General features: G+C 42.4%; 1 protein-coding gene across 1 annotated transcript in view; it reads right to left on the bottom strand.

Annotated features, from left to right (window-relative positions):
• LOC117251802 (ATP-binding cassette sub-family C member 4-like) overlaps nucleotides 1–20,873 on the bottom strand; it is a 64,835-nt gene that overhangs the window by 19,494 nt on the left and 24,468 nt on the right. Inside the window, exons 20-25 of the mRNA XM_033618354.2 lie at nucleotides 15,213–15,292; nucleotides 6,267–6,417; nucleotides 4,517–4,636; nucleotides 4,259–4,369; nucleotides 4,053–4,153; nucleotides 478–669 (exon numbers count right to left, since the gene is read on the bottom strand). Coding sequence (XP_033474245.2) covers nucleotides 478–669; nucleotides 4,053–4,153; nucleotides 4,259–4,369; nucleotides 4,517–4,636; nucleotides 6,267–6,417; nucleotides 15,213–15,292 — 755 coding nt within the window. The remainder of the gene's footprint in view (nucleotides 1–477; nucleotides 670–4,052; nucleotides 4,154–4,258; nucleotides 4,370–4,516; nucleotides 4,637–6,266; nucleotides 6,418–15,212; nucleotides 15,293–20,873) is intronic.

Genomic DNA, 20,873 nt, shown 5'->3' with positions numbered 1-20,873 from the left:
GGCTGTCAGAGCCAGGGCCTCTACACTTATCAACCCATCCATTGTGAAATCAGCCGCCCTGGCCAACCATAGCCATGCAAAATACACCCCCTGCATTAAACACAATTTCAATCATCCTCAACCATCTCCCTCTGCTTCCCTCTCTTTCTCCTCCCTCACCCCTCGCCCCTCTCTCTCGGCCTCTCCTCTCTCTTATAGTGAATAAACAGTTGTCACCGTCAGGTAGCTCAAAATGCAAATTGGGAACAAATGGATCCACTTGAACAGTCTTAATTACATGATATGTATTCCATGAATCACAAATGGTATAGTCCTGAAGATTCAGCAGCACAATATGGTGTCCCTTTAATAATTGATTTGAAAATAATGCCACATAAAAAAGAATCACATCGCGCCTCCTACACTGGCTGCATATCAAGCTACGTCACGGCCTGTGCACACCAGTGAGCATGCACAGGTGGGAATAAAGACAAGAACCTTTTCTCTGGATGTGAAGACAACAGTCAGGTTCTTTAGGACCAGACGCTCACTGGCACTGTAAGAAAAGTTGACTCTGTCAAAGGTGATGGAGCCTGCCGTGGGCCAATCATGCGGGGGCTTTTTGTCCGTCTCCCAGGGTGCTTCACTCTCCAGCTCCGCATACTCAACCACCCTCTCCACTGATGTCATCTGAGAAAGATAATAACCATACACGTTTAAAAGAGGAAGAAATATAAGGGAACAGCATCTTCACAACTAAATCTCTTCAAGGCAAATTTAAATGCGGAGCATAAATAAATAGTCAATATTCCAGGAACCTTAAATCTTCTAACCCCCATACCAATGGAAAGATAATAAATGTCATGATTCAGTGCCCATGTGATATGACATGATATTTCAGGGTATTTTTGCGATAACGATATTCTTGACAATATGACAAATTAGTGAAAAAATATATTTTATTATTAATATTAAATAATTATAATTAAGTTTGCCTTAAAATATTCAGTAAAAACTAAATATCTCTAATTTCTTTAGTTTGTAAAAACAACAGTAACTCAGAGTGAGATTCAGATTCTGTATACAATATTAATAGTACAACAAATTGCACATTTAAACAGCTCTCAAATACAACCTGTATGCTCTGCCATTTCTCCTCTAATCATCACGCTGTAACCTGTGACAGGCTGTTATGATACCAGAACTATCACACAGGTTTACATTACCAAAGGTTTATGACAAAATGACACTGACTCCAACATGCGCACAGCGAGAGAGGAGAGGAAGAGATGATGTGCTGCTGCCAGAGGAGCCGCTGAATGAGTTTCCTCTGAGCGGTAAGTTGCTAAAAGACTCTGAGAAGTCTGGGTCTGTTCATAAAACATTCAGGACGCCACAGTTTATTCCACACTACTGAAGCTGCTCCTCTTTTTGGAATCGCCGCAGAGTCTGTTATAATTTCGCTTTCAGCCATGCTTGTTGTTGTTGTGGGTGACAGTATGACATCAATATGTCAACAACTCAAGGTATCGGGAGTATCACGATATGTATTTTACATATGATATTAAAAATCATACCAGTATTATTGTTAACAACATGACATGGCACACCCCTACGTGAGACATCCTGTCCCCGAATATCTGAACATCTGAACTACATTAAAGAGGAATGATATCACCAATACTGTTAGAGGGCATTTTGATAAATAAGCAACATCAAATTTAATCTTTACTTCATTTTATAGGAATAGAGGAATTAAGTCCAGCATTTGAGGTGGTACTGTCAATTTTTGACTTTTTATAGTGGTTCTTTCATATCGCTGATCTAGTTTGTAATGGTTTTCTTATGGATTTGTCTATTACCTATTTCTTATTTATTTTTATGAAGTATCTGGTTGTTAATCCTATCCTTTCTACATACAGCATTTTATCACAATTTTGAAATTAAAGTGTTTTAAAAGGATGCCACACCACGCCTGTCACTCTCTGCCAGTCTGGAGCAATGACTGGGTCCAAATTATTACCACGCCGAGGCGGAGTCAGTTATTCTGGCCACCATATCCGCCTCTAAATTTAACTGGCGAGAGCAGCATTTACATCACCACGACCACACGGCACATGCAAATACAAACAAGTCAAGTGAGATTGATAAAACAGAACTCACCAATGTTATTCAGGCTTAAACAAAGAATATCTTGAACAATGCTGTTCATGCAGGCAAGAATTTGTCAACTAGGAAATCATCATGGCTATTGCCCTGTCGGCGGACACTGTTGTTAATTTTGTCAGCTGATAATTATGTAGTTGCTGCTGCTGGCCAACACATTACACTACATTTAAACTGTTCTTCCAGCCCTCGCTGATACGTTTTAAATAGTGAGCTGGTGCTCTGAAATGGAGCAGACCCAACCATATGATTGGTTGCCTTTTATATTTTCTTCTGCTTCACACCTACCCTATCCAAATGTTATTTGTAATGCATTTCACGATGACCCTGATGAAGGCCACATGCAGAAGCATACTGGTCTTAAAATAACGTTCTACACACTTCAAGTGTTGCTGGAGTTTGACCTCTTTAGATCTATAAAATGTTTTTCACAGAACATGTACAAGTAGGAAAAACTGAAGTCGTTGCCCATGATGCAACTCAACAGTGTTTTCATTAGACCGTCTTAGATAACTGCCCTTGCTGCCACACAGCTTATTTAAATGTCATTAACTCTCCTACACACACCTTAGTCTTCTAAAGTTAATAGGTCATTTTGTTCTCATTGAGTTTGTTGATGTCACACACAACCATTAGCAAACACATACATGATGACACATAGCTTTTGTTTCAAGATACTCATTGTTTATTTAGCACTGTTGGCAGTATCTTAGTTTCTATTAATAGTGCAGTACAGTACAGTCACACTTTAGTTTGTCTTAGATAAGTTTGTCTTGTGTCATTCTTCATTTTATTTCTTTGCCAGTGCTGAGGGTGGTGCTGCTGGACGTCACACATGAGGTATATTCCAGAAAGCAGTAAAAACTCTGAGTAAGGTAACCCTGAGATTAGGGAAAGTTTCTCTTAGTGTCCTCCCTCTGACACAACCAGAAACACGGCTTCATTTCCTCATTGATTCATTCCATATCAAAGCGCGTTAATTAGTAGAGGTTTACTGTGTGTCGGAATCAGAATCCTGGTTGGATAATAGTTTGTTACTCAGGTGATCTAAAGTTACTGCTTTAATATATTGTCAATACCATGCAGCATAAAGTCAGCCCAAGTTCTGAATCAAATGTCCGTTTTTATAACACTGAAGTCAGACAGATATAGATACATAGATGACAAATTTATCATAATCCTGCCGAGCTCCCAATTATTAATATCTCTACGTCCACTGGATTAAAAAGGAGGGTCTGCCTTTTATTTTACCTGCTGCCATGGTGAATCGAAGAGTATCAGAGCTTCATTCATGATGCATAAGTTTCAATCAGTGTGAACATTCTCATAGTTGGTTGAACTGACCTTAATCAGCTTTTCTGGAACCGAAAATTTCACGATTAATCAACTCAGAGTTTGTTAAACCTGCTTTCTGCGATGGACCCCTGAGCAAAAGATGCACATCTCATTTCCTTAAATACAGGAAGTGGCCAATCAGAATGTACCAAGTGCCCGCCACATCACAGGGGTATTTGCAGTTTGCAGTTTATAATAATATAACAGTTTGTTGGTGTTGGTGCCTTTGTTTCAGATAATTTCTTGTTTATATAAACTGCTTGAGACAAATCTTCCTTTTTTGTTTTATTTGTAGCTTAGGTGTTTGTCTTCGTGTCACCCTTCTTTGTAACAAGAATGGTACAATCCGCCATTAAATATGTATTTCTTTGTGTACTGTTGGTTAGGTCAGTTCAAAACTACTGAGTTTTATTAAGTTATTATGTCCGGAGTTGGGTTCAGTTAAGTAAAGTGTGTTAAGTAAATTGTTTGCTTCATTTTTGGGTAAATAAAGCCCTTTTTCATGAATGGGTTTAGTGATGTCTGCTCAAAATATAACCCACAGTCAAGTGTACTAATGTAAATGTTCTCACCATGTTCTCGATCTCAGCACTCTGCCTGACACCCCACTGGAACATGCCTGTGAGTGTCACTGCATAAGATAAAGCCAGACCCACTGCACCTGGTTCCAGTCCTGTAATAACCAAAAAAAAAAAAGGTAGTAACCACACAGTCACACAGTCTTGTGTTTATCATCATGGATTCACTAATAATGTCTGACCCAAAGCCCATACAGTACCATCCCTGAGGAGAAGACAGCCAAAGGCAGTGATGGCGACAAACACTGAGCAAATTCCATCAAGACGCACAGCGAACCAGCGGGAAGTGGTCAGGAATAAGTACCAGGCCTCTGTTAACAAACACATAAGATAACGCATGTAATCTCTATTGCCTAAATATTACCAATATTTTAAAAAAACTGCATTAGCATGAATAGCTTTGAATGTGTATGATAAATGTTTGTATCCTTAAATAAAACACGCTCTTTTATTCTCACCTGAGTGAAGATCTTGGTATTCATCAAACATCTTCTGAAACCTCTGCTGAATCTTGAAGGCACGGATGGTGCTCAGGCCTTGGAGAGAGGAAGAAAGGTGGGAAAATACAGGACTCCGAGCTAAAAGAGAAAATATAAACACCACATATGTTAGCATTCAAATAAACATGCATCAATAAAATCAGCTATCCATGCACTGAACACTTCAGTGACGTTTTTAAATCCAAATGCATTCCTTATTCTAAACTAGGGGTGCTCAAAGTTTTGATAACTGAGGGTCAATTTGCCACACAGGAAAAGTACAGCTATGAGATCCACCGAAATTGCCCACAACACTCGTGAGGTGCCACTAGTTACCATGCAACCAGTAGCTTTATACAAGTTGTCATCCCTAACCTGACAGACAGCTTGTTAAGGGGGTCACAGTTTGATGCAGACTCCTTGTAGTGTATTAAATGTAAGATTTTAAAAGTGAAAGTACTGAAATGGACTGCATATCATTAAGATATAATGCATGACTTGTCAACGGGACGAAAAAATTACAACCCAAACCGAAAACGACTTGCCTGAACCCGGCCCGACTGATATCATCACATAAAATACTGAGCCTGACCAAGCCTAACCTGCCCCAAAAAAGCACTAGTCAGCTTCTAACCCCGACAGGACACACTGGCTGTGTGGCAGCACAAGCCACACGCATCTCCAGCGGAAAATGGACCAGCTCGGCCAATCGCCAACTCTCCACAGTGTATGTCCCGGCCAGAGAAGCTCCCTGTTCCGGCCGGGAGGAAGGATAGAGAGCCCAGTACGGAGCCTGGCTGCTCGGAGATGCTCACTTTTTTAATATTTAATATTAATTTATTTAACAGAAAAAAAGATTTTTTTAATTAACAGCTCAAGCCCTACCCAACCAGGCCAATCAGCGCACATTTTCAGCACAAACCCAGTCAGGACCCCTCGCGCTCGGGTTCAGATTAAGAACTCTAACTGCATGCATTTCATATCATGTTCGAGGGCTGCAATTGGACCAAGGACTGCAGTTTGAGTAACACTGTTCTATGCTAAGAACAGTTTTGAACAGTTTCTAAATGTGAACATGGTTCCAGAACATATTTGCTTTCATGTGTCATACCTTTATAGGCTAACCGACTGCTTCCATGTTGCAGTATTCTGTATGTTTAAGTGATCTAGTCAGTCAATCTTAATTTTTTGAGGTTTTCTTCTCAATAGATCGACTTTCAGATGGTGTACGTAAAGATGTGATTTGGTAATCAATAAGTATGTAGTGCGTCACTCACATTCAATGCGCCCCTGATGCCAAAAAGTTTTGATTTGAGAAAAGGTTGCGATTGAGTGGTCTTTTGTTTCTATTTGTTAGGCTCACAAAACCAAAGACAAAACCTAAATGTTTCCTCTGGGCTTTTTAATAGAACTTTTGTTCTTTAAGATGATGGAACCTGTTGGCCGATGTGCGTTTGGGCTCTCAGCCCAGAATAAAATAGATGAACTAAAGCCTGCAATGGCCTAGTCATGCCCACTTGGCATTTTTCCCATTGTATGTGATGTCATGAACTCCCGTCTCTTGAGGAAACTGCGTGTGGCCGAGCCATAGGCCACCGCCACCTTTAGCCTTTATGCTAATGACCATGGCTTTCTTCAATGGTCTATTAGCATTCCTGTGGTCTGCTTTTGTCTCGTACCACGAATGGACATGCCTACCCCACCACACACAAAAAAAGGAAAAAATTACTGGTAGACTCGAGGCGTTTGATATCTCTGGAGGTCTGCAGGAAGTAGCTTCGCAGAAACAGGAACACAGCAAGAAGGGGAAGAACGGGAAGAAGGATCCAGGGGATGATGGCGGCAGCTACTGCAATCACTCCGATGACTTGGAGAAATACCTGCGACAGAAAGTGAAATAGAAAGGAGCACAATATTAACCAAACAGAGTCAAAAGCTCCACTGCTGCTGTGCGGGCTACCACTGGGGCAGTGAGGCCTATTTCTTTCAAGAGAAACTCTTTCACTTGTATTTGTGTGAGACCATCACAGACATACAGTAAGGTAACAGCAGGCTGTGGGACTGAGGTTATGTGACTCACAGTGTGAAAGGAAAACGACCACAGCGCTAATTCTCACTTAGTAGCAGGTGAGAATTTACCACTTGGCCACTGCAGCTCATATCCCTGGCTCCCTTGGGCTTTCCCTTCAACACTTCTGGCCTGTAAGCCTCCCTGGCAGAGCAGCCAGCCAACAGGCATGGCCACAGTGACTGGCAGAGGGCTCTGGGAACCACACTGTGGGTGTCTGATACATCACACTCAAACCACACAGCCCTCAACAACACAGTGACTCATCACCCGTGTTAATGGCTCCGTGACACATCTAGACCAGGATACCAGAGCTGCCTAAACAGGATTGGAGGCAATGAGTCTGACGACAACAAAGAACCCACACCTGCACTGTGTTTAGAAACTGAAGTAAGAATCTGATAAAGTATCAGATTAAATAAAAAGCTTTTACCACAGCCCATCTGTGGTGGCAATTATCAGCTACTAGTATTTTACTGTAAGGGCACTTTTGTGGTACGTGTCCTTTACTCAAGTATTTCCATTTTATGCAATACTTCTACTTCATTACATCTCAGTGACAAATATTGCACCCTTACTCTTTTTTAATGTTATTTAACACAGTGCAGTGGTGAAAACTATTGAGTACAATTCTTGATATATGAGAGCTACTGTATAAAGTACAATTTTGAGATATGTGTACATTATACTCGTACTCCACTACACTTTAGAGGGAAATATTGTACTTCTTAATCCACAGCATTATTTGACAGTGTTGTTTCTTTTCAGACAAATAATGTTCTTTAAAAAACACATGGACAAGTTTACAAAAATACATTTTAAAGATTAAAGCAGCAACATTTTTGGTTTGTGACTCCTTACAAAGAAGCAGTTGTCATGTTTCAGATGTCTGTGATTTGTTAGCGGTTTATAAGAGGAGAGACATGTCCCATCTAAACATTTTGAGTGATTACATTTAAATAACTGTTTGAGGTTTACAAAAAGTCCCCAAAAATGAATAAACATGTATGAAGCAGAGCTTAGTTTTTTCCACAGACTGTATAAAAACAATAGCTACAGCTACTGTGATGTCACACACTGGTTTTTATACTTGAGTTTGGCACTTTGCCCATTGCCATCTTGGATTTATGGAGCCAAATGTGTCCTAAAGTGACCATATTTGGATGAATTTAAACTGATAAGTTGTATAAACATGATCCCCCTGTAATGTTTTCATGAACGGAGAGTAGCTAGAGAAACCACAACCATTTTTTGTACCACACTGTAAACATGTTCAGTTTTTCTGTAAAGGTGGAAATCCTAACACGGGGATCTACAGGAATTTACTTGCTTTTGGAGCCAGCCTCAAGTGGCCATTCAAGGAACTGCAGTTTTTGGCACTTCCACATTGGCTTCATTTTTCAGCCACAGGCGCTGCCTATTTTTTTTAGAGTTCATCTTTCCTACACCTGTTATCATCTCATGACCCCTAAAAATTATTTTGCATCTCCTCGGCTGGAAACTAGGGATGTTTGTTCCGTGTAATTTTGGTTTTGACAGCCCGACACCCATTAACTGGAAACCAACCCGTTAATTTTTAAGAATAAAAAATTCAGAACAACATTAAATACAAAGGGCCTTTCTTTTCAGCTTGGCGCTTCGTTGACTCAGTAAGCTTTACCACGGCATTTCAACATGCTGTCCATGTAAGGTTTGTGAATTTTATTGTTTTATGTAAATGTCTTGGCTTTTATTTTATTTTCTGTTGTCAGCCAGCTAGCTGCATTAAGATGTGGAAATACAACGCGCACTTCCCACCCTCGACCACCCAGGTTGGGTGGGAGCTAGCTAGCGGTACTGTTTGTTTGGAGATTACTACTGGTGGCTGCATCTTGGTGGTAGGATGGCGCTGCTGCAGAAACAAAGTGCCCACGCTCCAGTCTGCCACCAGTAGCCCTGTTGAGTAAACAGCTCCATTTTGAGCTGCAAAATCCCTGTAGCATTATTAACTGCGTTAGTACCACTCGCCATGCTAACACGGCTAACAGTGCTAACATAGCTGACAGTAATAACACAGTTAATGATTCAACAGGGAGTTTGTGCCTCAAAACTGAGCCACCTCCTTGCCGAAGGGAGACTGAGGAATGGGCACAATGTTTCTCCACTCAGGTGTTGGTGAGCAGTGCAGTAAACTTAAAAGCAGCCACATAGATTGACATGCATAACCGGTCAAAAATATTCTCTGCGGTCAACTGATCAGGCTAATGTTTAACCACTGACATCTCTATTGGGACCTGTTGGATTACGATGCCTTATGTTATAAAAAGCAAAATATATAATACGTTGTTATAATATCTGATAATGTTTCTATATTTTTACTTGGATAGGATTTTAGTCGCAGCACTTTTAATGGAGTATGTTTACTGTGTGATATGATACTTTTACTTAGGCAAATGATGTGGATACTTCTTCCACCACTGAACATGTGAGAGACCATTTCTTCCTAACTGAAAGATATACTGTGTTACATATTTCATATTCGATTGATAGATGATAAAATTGAAACCTCACACCCTGAAATTAGACACATCCTAAGAGACGAGTCCTAAGACGTGGAGATTAGGATCGTACTGTTACCTTCAGTGGTCTCAGACTGGCCCAGAGAGATGAAAATTTAATTTAGCACCTTAATTACGGATGTTATCTGCCACTTAAGCACACATTTAAGCATGATCACTTTCAGTGTAGTTTCATGATGAAAAGCCACTCAATTCCATTTGCAGTTCAGATAAGAGGGTATTACTAGTCTAACCATTGCTGTACTGGAGCCCACACAATCAAACAGTGAGTGGAAGCTACTGAGCACAACTGATCCCAAGAATTTCACAGTACATAAGTTTCAATCTTAGCCTTGATGGAAGGCTACCAGACTGCAAAGTGAGATGGTGGCACACGAGCCATTACTGCACGTTATCCAGCCTTCCCTAGAGGGGGATCAAATATTAACTGAACAAATGTCTTATCAAATTTTTCTTTCACTTTCTCGCTGCTGATTGGTGACACAGCGACACTGCTCATTCATGTTTGCCTATTGGTTCATTTAAATTCTAATTGGGCCCATTTCAGTCAGGGGGCTGTGAAGGTCCGAGACAGGCTTATCTGACAGTGGGGTCATCTGAGGGGACAGAGGAGAAACAGGAACCATTAGATAGGAGTCTTGCCTCCTCCTGCTCCCCAGGGCCCGCTGTCGCCAAGGCCCTGTTTGATGTGATCCATTTGCGTGGTCTGGCGCTTATCATGTCAGCATCGGGAACACCGTGGCCCCCCACCCACACTACACACAGATGACTCCGATAAGTGATCCTACAAGCATACTCCTCACCCCCTCGGACCACATCCATATCTCCTATGAAACCACACAGGAACTGAAAACTCCCAAAGCCACATCCCGCTGCACATAAAAGTGGATAAAAGGATGAAAGGTTTTGTATACAAACAGTTTAAATAAAGAATTATCGCTAATTGCTCTTTAGCAAGAAAAGAAAGCTACCGCACGCATGTGATTCAGTCATTCAAGCAAACTGGGCGCGCTGCTGTGTCCAAAGACCATTGAGATCTCTGCTGACCCTAATTGCTTTATTTTCTCAATGATTCTATCAGCTCTTTGATGTCCAAATAAATGCAGAAAATTGAAGTTAATTGCTATATTTGTGCTCGGCAATGATAGCGACTGTTGTTCCGCAGCGGAAAATAAACACTTGCCTTTAATTAAACATCCCTCCGGACACAAGGAATCAGTACGCTTCTTACAACCCCTTTTTCATCCTCCCTTTATTTACTGACAGTGTGCAATATTTGCCGCAGGGAGAGAGGGAGAGAAAAAAAGTGCAAACAAAACAGGAAATGAGGGGAAAGCATGGCAAAGAAAATTCCTAAAAAGAAGTCCTCTGTCATCGCTGGAATTTTTTTCTCACTCCACACTTTTCCGTGACAGAGCGGCACAATAAGTTGCAAGGGTCAGTGGTACTGAAACAAAACAGGGCTGTTCCACTCGGGCTCTGGAACAATACAAGTGACCAAATCCATTCTGCTCTGTCTTTGGGCTTTATTTTAGCATTAAATGCCCAGATGCTATGGCCTTTCTTTGGGAGAAATGACTGTGGACACCTCCTTCACATTTTCCCTTTCTGGGCCATTTTCACTTCATAAAGCTGCAGTCAATGTGTTTTGTGTGTGGTGAGGAGGGTCTGACACATACTGTGGTGGTCTCAGTCGCTGTCTACATTGGTGGCTCAAGTAGTCCTAGGATTAGGCCTTTGTGTGCTGTGAAAAGGTAAAAGAAGTCACTTATTTGGGCTCAGTCAAGCTGCTGATTTCCAACCCCATTTTGGAAATAAGAGAAAGGCTTTGAAATGCGGTCTCTCTGTCTCACTCACTCTCTCCCTCTCTCTACTATAAATCACTTGTGTCCAGCAAATTCATTCAGTCATTGCTCCTTTCTTTTTCGCTTGAAAACAACACAAAAACATTTTTAAACGTGCAAGAAAACAGCAACTCGCCAACACAAAAGTCACTCACAGAAAGCGCAGGGTGCATTGTCTTCGCCGTACTGACGTGAGATGAGATTCTAGATGAGATTGGGACTTTGTTATGTAAGTTCCTAGGCTCAAAGGACCCTGAGCCTGGCCTGCATGTCTGAGTCAGAGGCAGCTGAAGTGCTGGACCGCAGCATCATGGCAGACCACACATACACACAGTGGAAGCTTTTGCTGGCCGGTGCTCGCCATCAAATGACCATGTGTGGTACTGCTGAGTGGCCGGTTAGGCACACCCATAAGCACACACATATACACACCATACACACACACATAATGTTGTTGTTTATTTTTACACTCATTTTACAAATTAGTGAATAAAACAAGTAGCAAAGTTCACCTTTGGACTTCTCACTTTTCTGTGTCACTTGTGTTTCCCCCCTTGTGCAGGAAGACAATGGCGCTGTCATAAAACAATGCTCCGAGGGGATTTATGGCACGGCCTATATATTTCCACACAGGACCATCTCCTATGTTTCTCAGGATAACCTGTGTTAACGCCTGGAGCCAGTGCATTCTTCACTCCTTCTGTCACCGTGCGTGGTAAAGAAGCGGAGAAAGCCAGTGAAATCCCATCCTACAGCACTCACGGTTACGTCAGCAGTTCTCATATCCCACAAAGCCACTGAAAGGGCCTGACACACAATGTGCCACAATATACAGACTCACACAACGATCCACCCGCCAGTGTTTTTACACAATGGGCCATCTTTGCTGCATGTCTGTGTGTGTGTCTTCGGTGCTGGGTTTGTGTCTGCATACCTCACACATGCACTCCCACTTTTGACTCACACACACCCTAAACTATTTTCTCTCTGTACAGATGACTGTTTGGTTTACTGCTGTAATCTATGACTAATGAGCCAGTGTTTATACATGTTTATATGCCGTTAACACTGGTGAAACTAGGTTAAGTCCCACCTAAATGAAATTAACTGTCAGCTGGTGTCTTAGCATGCACATGCTGACAAACTGGAGGGTTAAAGGGATACGCTGCAGATTTTCAACCAGCTCTGTATCATAACAATGTAGGTAGTATGTGTAAATGAACTATGGTAAACTTTCCTCCATTTTACCTTTGCCCAGATCTCCCTAGCCTCGCGTCACCAGGCTCTTCACGTAGGGCGAAGAGCCTGGTTTCCATTCATTCTGAATTTTGTCTGGATTCTGGTTCCGGTCTAGAGAGTGGATCCGGAATTCACCAAATTCACCAAAGTAAAAGTGTTCACCAAAGTAAAACCTTAAATTCTGGCGCACCATCGATTTGGGAGGATGTGGGGTGTGAAAATCAATTAACTTAATGGCATGGAGCTTTTCTTGTAAATTATATTCTTTAAATTAAAAAGTTCCACTGCATTTTTATTAGCTTGGTGCTTTTATTTTGACAGAAAGGCGCATCCATCGAAATTTTTGTATGCCCACCACCACAGACACAAAGAGTATGGAAGCGGATCGAGAGAAAGAGAGCTGCCCCCCTCCCTCTTTCTCTGTAACTCAGACCAAACTCCAGTCAAACTGTAAAACTAGGCAGTGCTGATCAAATATAAACCAAGATTCTGTGATTGTATTGCCTGTTTTTTGCCTAAAATGTTTTCAAAAATATTTTTTTAGTGCACTGTTTGGCTGTAATATGAGAATTTGTGAACAGGAAGTGGGCACTACACTTTTCCTGTATTGTAAAAATGGAGGCTAAACTGAAATCAAACAATAAAAAAGTGCTGTTAAAATATAAACCAAGATTCTGTTATTATATGTTGCCTGTTTCTTGCCTCAAACGTTTTCAGAAACAGATTTTAGTGCACCGTTTAACTGTAATTGAAGATTGTTTGTTACCAGCTGGCTGCCATATTGTTTCCTGTGTCAAAACAGCCAAGCTTGGATTATGTCACGCACCAGTGGGAGCATTTATTGATCCGATGCTGTGCAGTGCATTCTGGTAGTTGTAGGTTTTTTACCTTTTGAGCAAAAGGAATGCGACAGCCCTTTGTCTCTGTTTCCTCTGGTCATGTAGCACCAATTTCAAAGGAATTTGCATCTCTCTGCTGCATACACAGCATATTTTTATGAAGGCACCATCTTTCCAGCAGTGAAATACTTCTTTAAGAATACCTATGAATGTAGCTATGGACCCTGCAGTTAGTGGTGTGACTTGGTCAAGAGCCTTCACACAAAATCCTCCACTGAAAGACCCCTGTACTCACCCCTTATTGTCTTGCCCTCCTCCTCTGCCCCCTCTGTGAAAATAGAGGCAACCCAGGATTTAAAGGTCAAGTCTACACAAAAGCAGACAGTCCCCAAAGCCTGAGGTGTTTTTAATTGACATTTCTGTCTTTGTCCCCTGACCATAAAGAGAGAAGAGAAAGAGCCTTTTTCCCCAATACACTAAATTACTGCTAAATGAGACCTGTGAAAAAAAAATAGGGCTCTGGGGTGTAACCAGGTTCCCCCAGCTTGGGGGAATCCCCTTGTTAGGCGGGTATGGGGGCAATGCTGAAGGGCTGTGAAGTGCTTACTCCACCATAAAGGGGTGAGGCTCTGGTGCAAATCCCCGCACAGAAGCGGCCTCTCCCCATAGAGAGAGATAAACCAGTTAGGGCATTGTTTATGAAGTTTCACTTTATTCCCCCCTGACAACCATTTAAACAATGACTATGGGGAAATGTCCCTCCGCGAATGAGCAACAATAGTCGGGATCAGCAGCTTTTCTGCGCGGCTAATACCTTGATAAAAAGAGCGAAAATCTTCCTTCCTGAAAGCATTAAAGACTGCTCAATGAAAGACACCTGCAAACAAGAGGAGAAAGCAGCACAAACAAAAGTGTTGGGTCCAAAGGATGCCACCTTTGTCCACCAGCATGATCACTTCCCACTTTCTGCTGCAGCAAAACAATGTGCACAAGATATATCCAGTCTTATTTTGACAGATCACTCTTTATTTAGTTAACTGCAATACAGACACATAGTTAAAATAGTATTGTGTCTTGTTTTGTAACAACTAAAATGGTGGAATAGATAAGTCATATTCAAGTATAGTGAAGTCTGTTTTTAGTCTTGACCTAGTCTACTTTCACTGTTTTCAGTTGGACCTTTGCGCCTTCTACAAACTTATTATTTTACTCCAGCCATTATTCACCTTATTATCAAAATGAGGGAAACTATAGCAGACAAAAAGCTTTTGTGCGTATGATCTTTTGTGCTTTCAGCATTTAAGATGGCTTTTGTCTACTGTGAGATGGGTATCTGCCACAAACATCACTCAGGCATTGTGGAGGGGGGATTCGTTTTCAGCGCGCCTTTGTTCTATTCTTTGGCCCTAACCAAAGAGCCACGCCTGCTCCTCTACCTCGAATTGTGCAGCGAACATTCCCTTCTTTGTGGTGCTAGGTGCATGAGCTGGCTCATCTCCGCAGGCTTTCGTGGGAGATGTCTGTCACGGCGGCAGGGTGGCATTTTGGTAACCTAACCTGGTTATGCACCAGGGTGGCCCTTGGCTACCGGGCCTGTAAGACTGTGGAGCATTAGGTGGATTGCGCTGAGAAGGGGCAAGTCCCACTCTGGATCTGTTCCAACTGACCTGTCCCCTTTCCCCTCTACCACGCTTCCAGCTCCACTCCTGCAAGCACATCGTACGCCTGCTGCCCATGCTTCTTCTCTTTGCCACTCAACACATCATCCTCGTCACCTTCCCCCCCTACCTCCTCGCCTCACCACTGTTTTCCCCCTTACATCGGACCCATCATCCTGTGGCCTTTATTTCCTCTATGCTACCTTTCTCTCTCCCAATCACTTGCTTAGTCTCCAAACGCATTCTCTGAAGATGCCGCTTCTGTTGTGTCACACTGAGGGAGCCACGCCCTCAGCCTATGTGCACACTTTTATTAAATCTGTGCAGGCGCTGGGCCGCGCTGGCGGGTAATCCTACAGTAATTGTTTCCAGATTAGGGGACCCGGACCACAAAGCAGGTTTAGCCAGGCATGAAATGGCCTTCCCATGCTGCAGCGCCAGCGACCAAACCTGCCGAGGTGAGACTCACCTGGATAAAGTCCACAAACGTCCATGGGAGCAGAGAGTCCAGGTAACCGATGTCCTTCGAAAACCTGTTGAGGATTCTTCCTAGGAAACAACACAACACAAAAGGCACAGACTGGATGACATTAGAGTAGATACGTGTATGAGGGAATCACACAGTTGGTTGAAGAATGTTGTTTTAATGGTTAGAAATATGTCAAGTGTATATTTGGTCGATGAGATGTAATATAGTGGAATTAGATGGAAAAAATGTGTGATTGTGTAGCGTGAGAGGACACTTATATGTCATGTAATTTCAAGGGTGTTTTGTTTCCAAATTTCAGGGGTGTCACATATGAAACTAATGTGGTGTCCTTCACTAGAAAGTTCTGAGCATCAAACACGTCATTTCCTGCATTCTGGTGAATTTTTATGCACCAATTTGTGCTTATTCTGCTTTAATTTATGGTGTAAATATCTACAATTTTGTCAAAATAAAAGTCCTCCGCATCTTTCATGTTTTTATTGCTGGGGTGGGGGTGAAATCCTGAAATATACACCATGACTTTGCAGGAAATAGTCCTATATGACATATGTAAGAACAAATCTTTATCCATTAGCTGCTCTGCACCCATAAAAAAACAATATTTAGTTTGTTTCAATTTCCTTCAGTCTCCCTAGACTATTGAGCAACTGTTATCGAAGTCCCCGCCAATTTAATAGAAAAGAGCTTATACACTGAGTGCGATATCAGATGAAAAACACAGGCCTATCTAGATTAAACAATGAATCATTATTTGTCTAGCATTTCATAAAGACTGCCCTGCTCTTGGCTGAATACATGAGGGAACCTTTTGTTTGGAAACAAAAGGGCAACAGAAGCTGCGTACCTGCCTTTATGTTCTGACTGGCAGTGTCAGTGACGTTAATTGAGTTGCCTCCAATCTGCTCAGGTGTTCATTATTTTGGCTGGTGCTCTGCAGGTGCTGTGGCAGCCCTTCATTGTGACTCTTTTAGTAACTTTGCTCCCCTATTCTGATCCCACAGCACATAAGATTACACTCCAGCTGCTTTCACACACTGTTTACTGCAGGGTCAGTGATAGCAAATCCCCACACTACACTACCTAAAGGCAGGCAAGACAGAAAAGGCTTTCTCTATCTCTGTCCCTGAAGGAAGCCCTCAGACTCACAGAGGCAGACAAAAAGTACCAGAGCAGTGCCAGCGTTGCCACTACAGGAGCCGAGCTCAAGTTAAAAGACACGAACAAGCTGTGGATCTGTTGTGTGTGTAGTCCTTGTCAAAGCGCCTCCAAAATGGTGTCATAATGTTTAATACTGCACTTAAGCAACCCATTGTCTCTCAGAGTGACACATCACTGAGCAAACAATAATATCTATCATGTAAATAAAGCAGCGCATACATATTTAGGGTACAGCCCAGTGATAAAATGAAACTAACCATGCAGGCATGCAGATGAGTTTATCTAGGCTCACAGAATGGGCCATGAACCAGGGTGGGACTCGGTACGGGATCAAAAGAGGGAACGGCTGAGCGGCACATTGGCAGAATGTGACGGTATGGCACTCCAGAGGCGTGGCGGAGCCATGGCACCACTGACCTAAAAGTTGCCTCCCAGCCTCCCAGTCAGTCCTACGGAGGTGGGCCCTGTAATCACCTCTCTCCACGGCCGTAAGCAGCTTACAGCTTTATCCAAAATGCCGCTCCCGCCTAAAAACATGCATGCAGACGAGGCCGGGCTCCCCATAACAGCCATTGCATAAACCCAGCCAGAGCATTATTCCCCGCAACAACCCAGCAATGCTCCAAATCAGTACTGATTCAAAGTCAAGTGGCGTAAGCATGTTGTACACTTGGAGGCAGACTAATCTTATTCACAGTGTGAGTGCCCCTTTAGCATACAGACATCCCGAGGGGAGGGTTCATGCAAGGGGGTAGAGCTGCGACTATACTAGTGTAGAATATCGCTGCTTTAGTCTGGGAATGGGGGGAGTACTTGTCAAACTGTGTTTGCGGAAGATCCAATAATATTTTATGTAATTTTACTGTCTAAGCCATAGATGACCTAAATTCATGCATATCTGACAAACAATGCCAATAAGAAAAGGATAGGTTTCTCTGGGTTACATCATACCATGGTTAGAGGGTGTTAGAGCAGAGAACATCAGTCAGCTATCAGCTGTTTGACAAGCGGCTCAGTTAACAGAGAGTTTCAGAGGGGATGAAGTAAAGACCCTTCTCCATCCTGCGCAGACTATAGAGGGGATACATTACAGTGATGCAGTTACACAAAGACATTCACTGCATGGAAATGCCTATGAGGTAAGATCGGCATGGGACAATGGCTTCAATCACTATGGGTGGTTGTCAACAATATCACCTATTGTGTAGAGAGGGGTATAGACGTTTCAGGATATCAGCAGCATTAGTATCAAACAATTTCTCATGGTTTAAGACTCCAGGGGTGATTTGCACCACTTTTTCAGGCTCAGGAAATATCAAGCCCTCCCAACTAAGGTGGCCCCTTAGGTGGAGATATTAGGTGAGCAGGGCCCCCAATCACACTTAAAGAAGTGGAACAGTGGGGTCCGGCTAGAGCAGGGCGTGTGGCAAATCGCTGTTCCCTGTAAACATCAAGATAAGGCGACGACTCCGAGCCGCTCCATGTGTGGGCCCCAGTGCAGTTGGAGGGGCCTTTCAGCCAGGCAAGTGCGATAATGAAGGAATACTGGGGAGGGGGGCTGCCAAGGCTGGAGGTGGCACAGCTCACCTGCACTTCCATGAAGGGCCTCGGGGCCTGGGGCAGCCTCCCACCGCCGGCGCCTTGCTGCCAATACTAATACATTCTAAATCCATTCTCTTCGCTCACACCGCCAGGCTCCTGCAATCTCCTCTGCTTCCCTTTCATGCAATTAAATAGTGGAAGTGCCGAGCGAGGGGGAGCCCTATCAGCCACACTGCACACACACACACGGCTCCATCTCCACATTCAATTTACACACCTCGATATCATCATCCTCTCTGCAGTACTTCCTCCACTTCGCTCTTAACACTCTTGCATCCCAGACCTGAAATACAGACATTAAAAACATTGCCTCTGTAGACACAATTAGAATCTCACATCACTGACTACAGAAGATCTAATGTTCCCTACGTCAACAGCAACTGAGTGACACCTAGCACTGAGATGGCCCACTATGCCGATGTGAAAGGGGGACGATAGAAGTGTGTGCGTGCGTGTGTGTGTGTGTTGACTGAAACTCCACTCCTTGACTGTGCTGATGAGCTGAAGCCCTGGCCTGCAGTCTCTGAGGGGATTAGCCCACTCAATGACACTAAATTACAGGGATCAACATCAGCTCAACACATCCACCGCTGTCTGTGCTGCTCTAACTGGATCATATTTGGATGAACAGCTGTAATAAGACTGTACATATTGCTAAAATTGAGCAACATGAATATATGAAGTTTTACAAATCCATATAGTGGAGGAAAAATAGTGTCTGCGGCGTTAATAACATCATCGAGACATCTTCTTATCAAACAGAACTGTTGCAAAATATAAAAGGATTTAATCGTAAAATGCCCCAACTTGGAAATCAACTATTTCCACACAGCACAAAAGATAACACATATTTCAAATGGCATTCAGTGGCTGATACAGAAGAGCTACAATGCCTCCCCATCAATCATAATTCACCACCGCTGTACCCTATTGTTACAAACCACATTCACAGAATAACAAATAAGACCTTTGTGCAGTGACGCTTGAAATGGTAACCTTTAACTCCGCGGACAGCTATCAAACAGCGGGGCCTGTTCAGCAGCAGCGCACCTATCACTTACACATGTAAACAGTTGTCAAATCCTTAAGAACGTTGTTACAAATCGCTCGCACTTATTGCATGAGAGCAGTGGATGTGGAAGCAGCTGTGATGGAAGTGGCAGTTATTGTGTGAAAGGGGGGGGAAGAATCTTTTTAGACGGGAGCAAAACATTAAGAAAGAAATAAGAGTGAGGGGAAAAGCGGCAGAGCTGACATCAGCCGTCTTTGTCCTGGTCTTTTCTGTTTGGTTTCACTCAAGTGAGTGAATCAGAAACACAAAGCAGGAGAAGCAAAAAAAAAAAGAAAGGTAAAGAGTGAAACTTATTTATATTGTTAAAAAATGTCATGTTTAGTGTACTGTTGACTGGACAGAGGACAAAAGGAACTCTCTCTCCAGGACAGTTGTCTATAAATCCAGTCAGACACACAGTGTTGTTTGCCAGCCTGGAGGCCAAGCTGTAATGACTGGACTGGTCATACAATGGTTACTGATAGCAGCACAACAGCAATCAGATAGCAGTGTCTGTTAAGCCTCTCCTTTGCTGCGCTATTAAACAGATTATTACATTATTCAAAGTGTTTGTCCTCCTCCCGTGCGTAGATTACCAAGGACGGCACACCCAGATAAGCCGTCAGGTAGTCCAATACGTAACACAATGGCAGCAGCAGAAACAAAAGCCAAAGATTAAGACCTGTGGTGTTTGCTCCAAACACAGCTCTGCAAAGGAAAGCTTTGTCGCTGCACCCACTCTTAATGCCAGAAGAAACCGCAAGCTCCTGAACACCCTCAAATCATATTTAGACTTGTGTTACCAGCTTATTATGACTCATTATACAGATACAAGTTCCCTTCTTGTTGAGAATTCCCACCTGAGCTGATTGTGTTGTACATGCATGTCACTATGAGGAGATTAGGCTGAGTAATTACCTGCTGACAGGTGAACAATGCTCCAGAAAAATTAAAGTTATCAAAGTGGGCCACTTGACAGTTGACTTTGGAGATGAATGGCACATTGTTTTGACATTACTTCATTTAATTAAAAGGAGGTCTTTGATTAATACCACAAAATCGTGCAGATAAAATAACAAGACGAGCAAGAAAAACATCTCGCGAGTGATTTGAACAAATCTTGAAATACTCTCTGTATTTTTAAAAAAAAAGGTGGTGCAAAAAAACGCCGGAAGAGAAGGGAAAAAAAACACAACCCAGCAGCTGCCCTCCCTGAGTAAAGTCAGACGTATTTGGAGTGTTTGCACACTTTTAAAATCGTGTCCATCTGCCCACTCCATTGACCCAGCAGCTACAGCCTACAAAGCTAATGAAATAATCGAAGATTTCTGATACAGCGCGCAAGACAAATACGTCTGTATTTGCACAGCTCTGTAGTCCAAACACAACACTGTCCAAGATCAAATGCAAACAACATTTATTCAATATGACTGTTTGCTTTGGGTTCGAGCTCACAATAAAAAAAGATAGCACTCTCTTTACACGTTTTTAAATACATTATGGCTATATATTAAGTCATATCAGGGGGGTTTTTGGACTGAATTGGCTTCCTGGTTACTTTACTTCCTGTGATGCCAGCTCATATTAAACCACAAACAGAAAAACATCTTTACGCTTACACAAATTAGTGCGCAGCTTTTATTTTAAAGCCCTCTGATTAATATTTATCAGTTATTAATTCTACTTAGAGAGAAAGTACAAAAATATTTCAATAATATGGTGATAATGTGAAATCTTTGAATGGAATAAAATACATTTTCAAACATAAGTTATCATATTTTAAAGAACTTGATGGCAATGACAAACTATGGAGTTTAAGGGCACGCATA

This window comes from Epinephelus lanceolatus, chromosome 14 (assembly GCF_041903045.1).
Source record: "Epinephelus lanceolatus isolate andai-2023 chromosome 14, ASM4190304v1, whole genome shotgun sequence".
Classification (NCBI taxonomy): Eukaryota; Metazoa; Chordata; class Actinopteri; order Perciformes; family Serranidae; genus Epinephelus; species Epinephelus lanceolatus.
The sequence above is the reverse complement of the archived record's forward strand: the minus strand, read 5'-3'. Positions and strand labels throughout refer to the sequence as shown.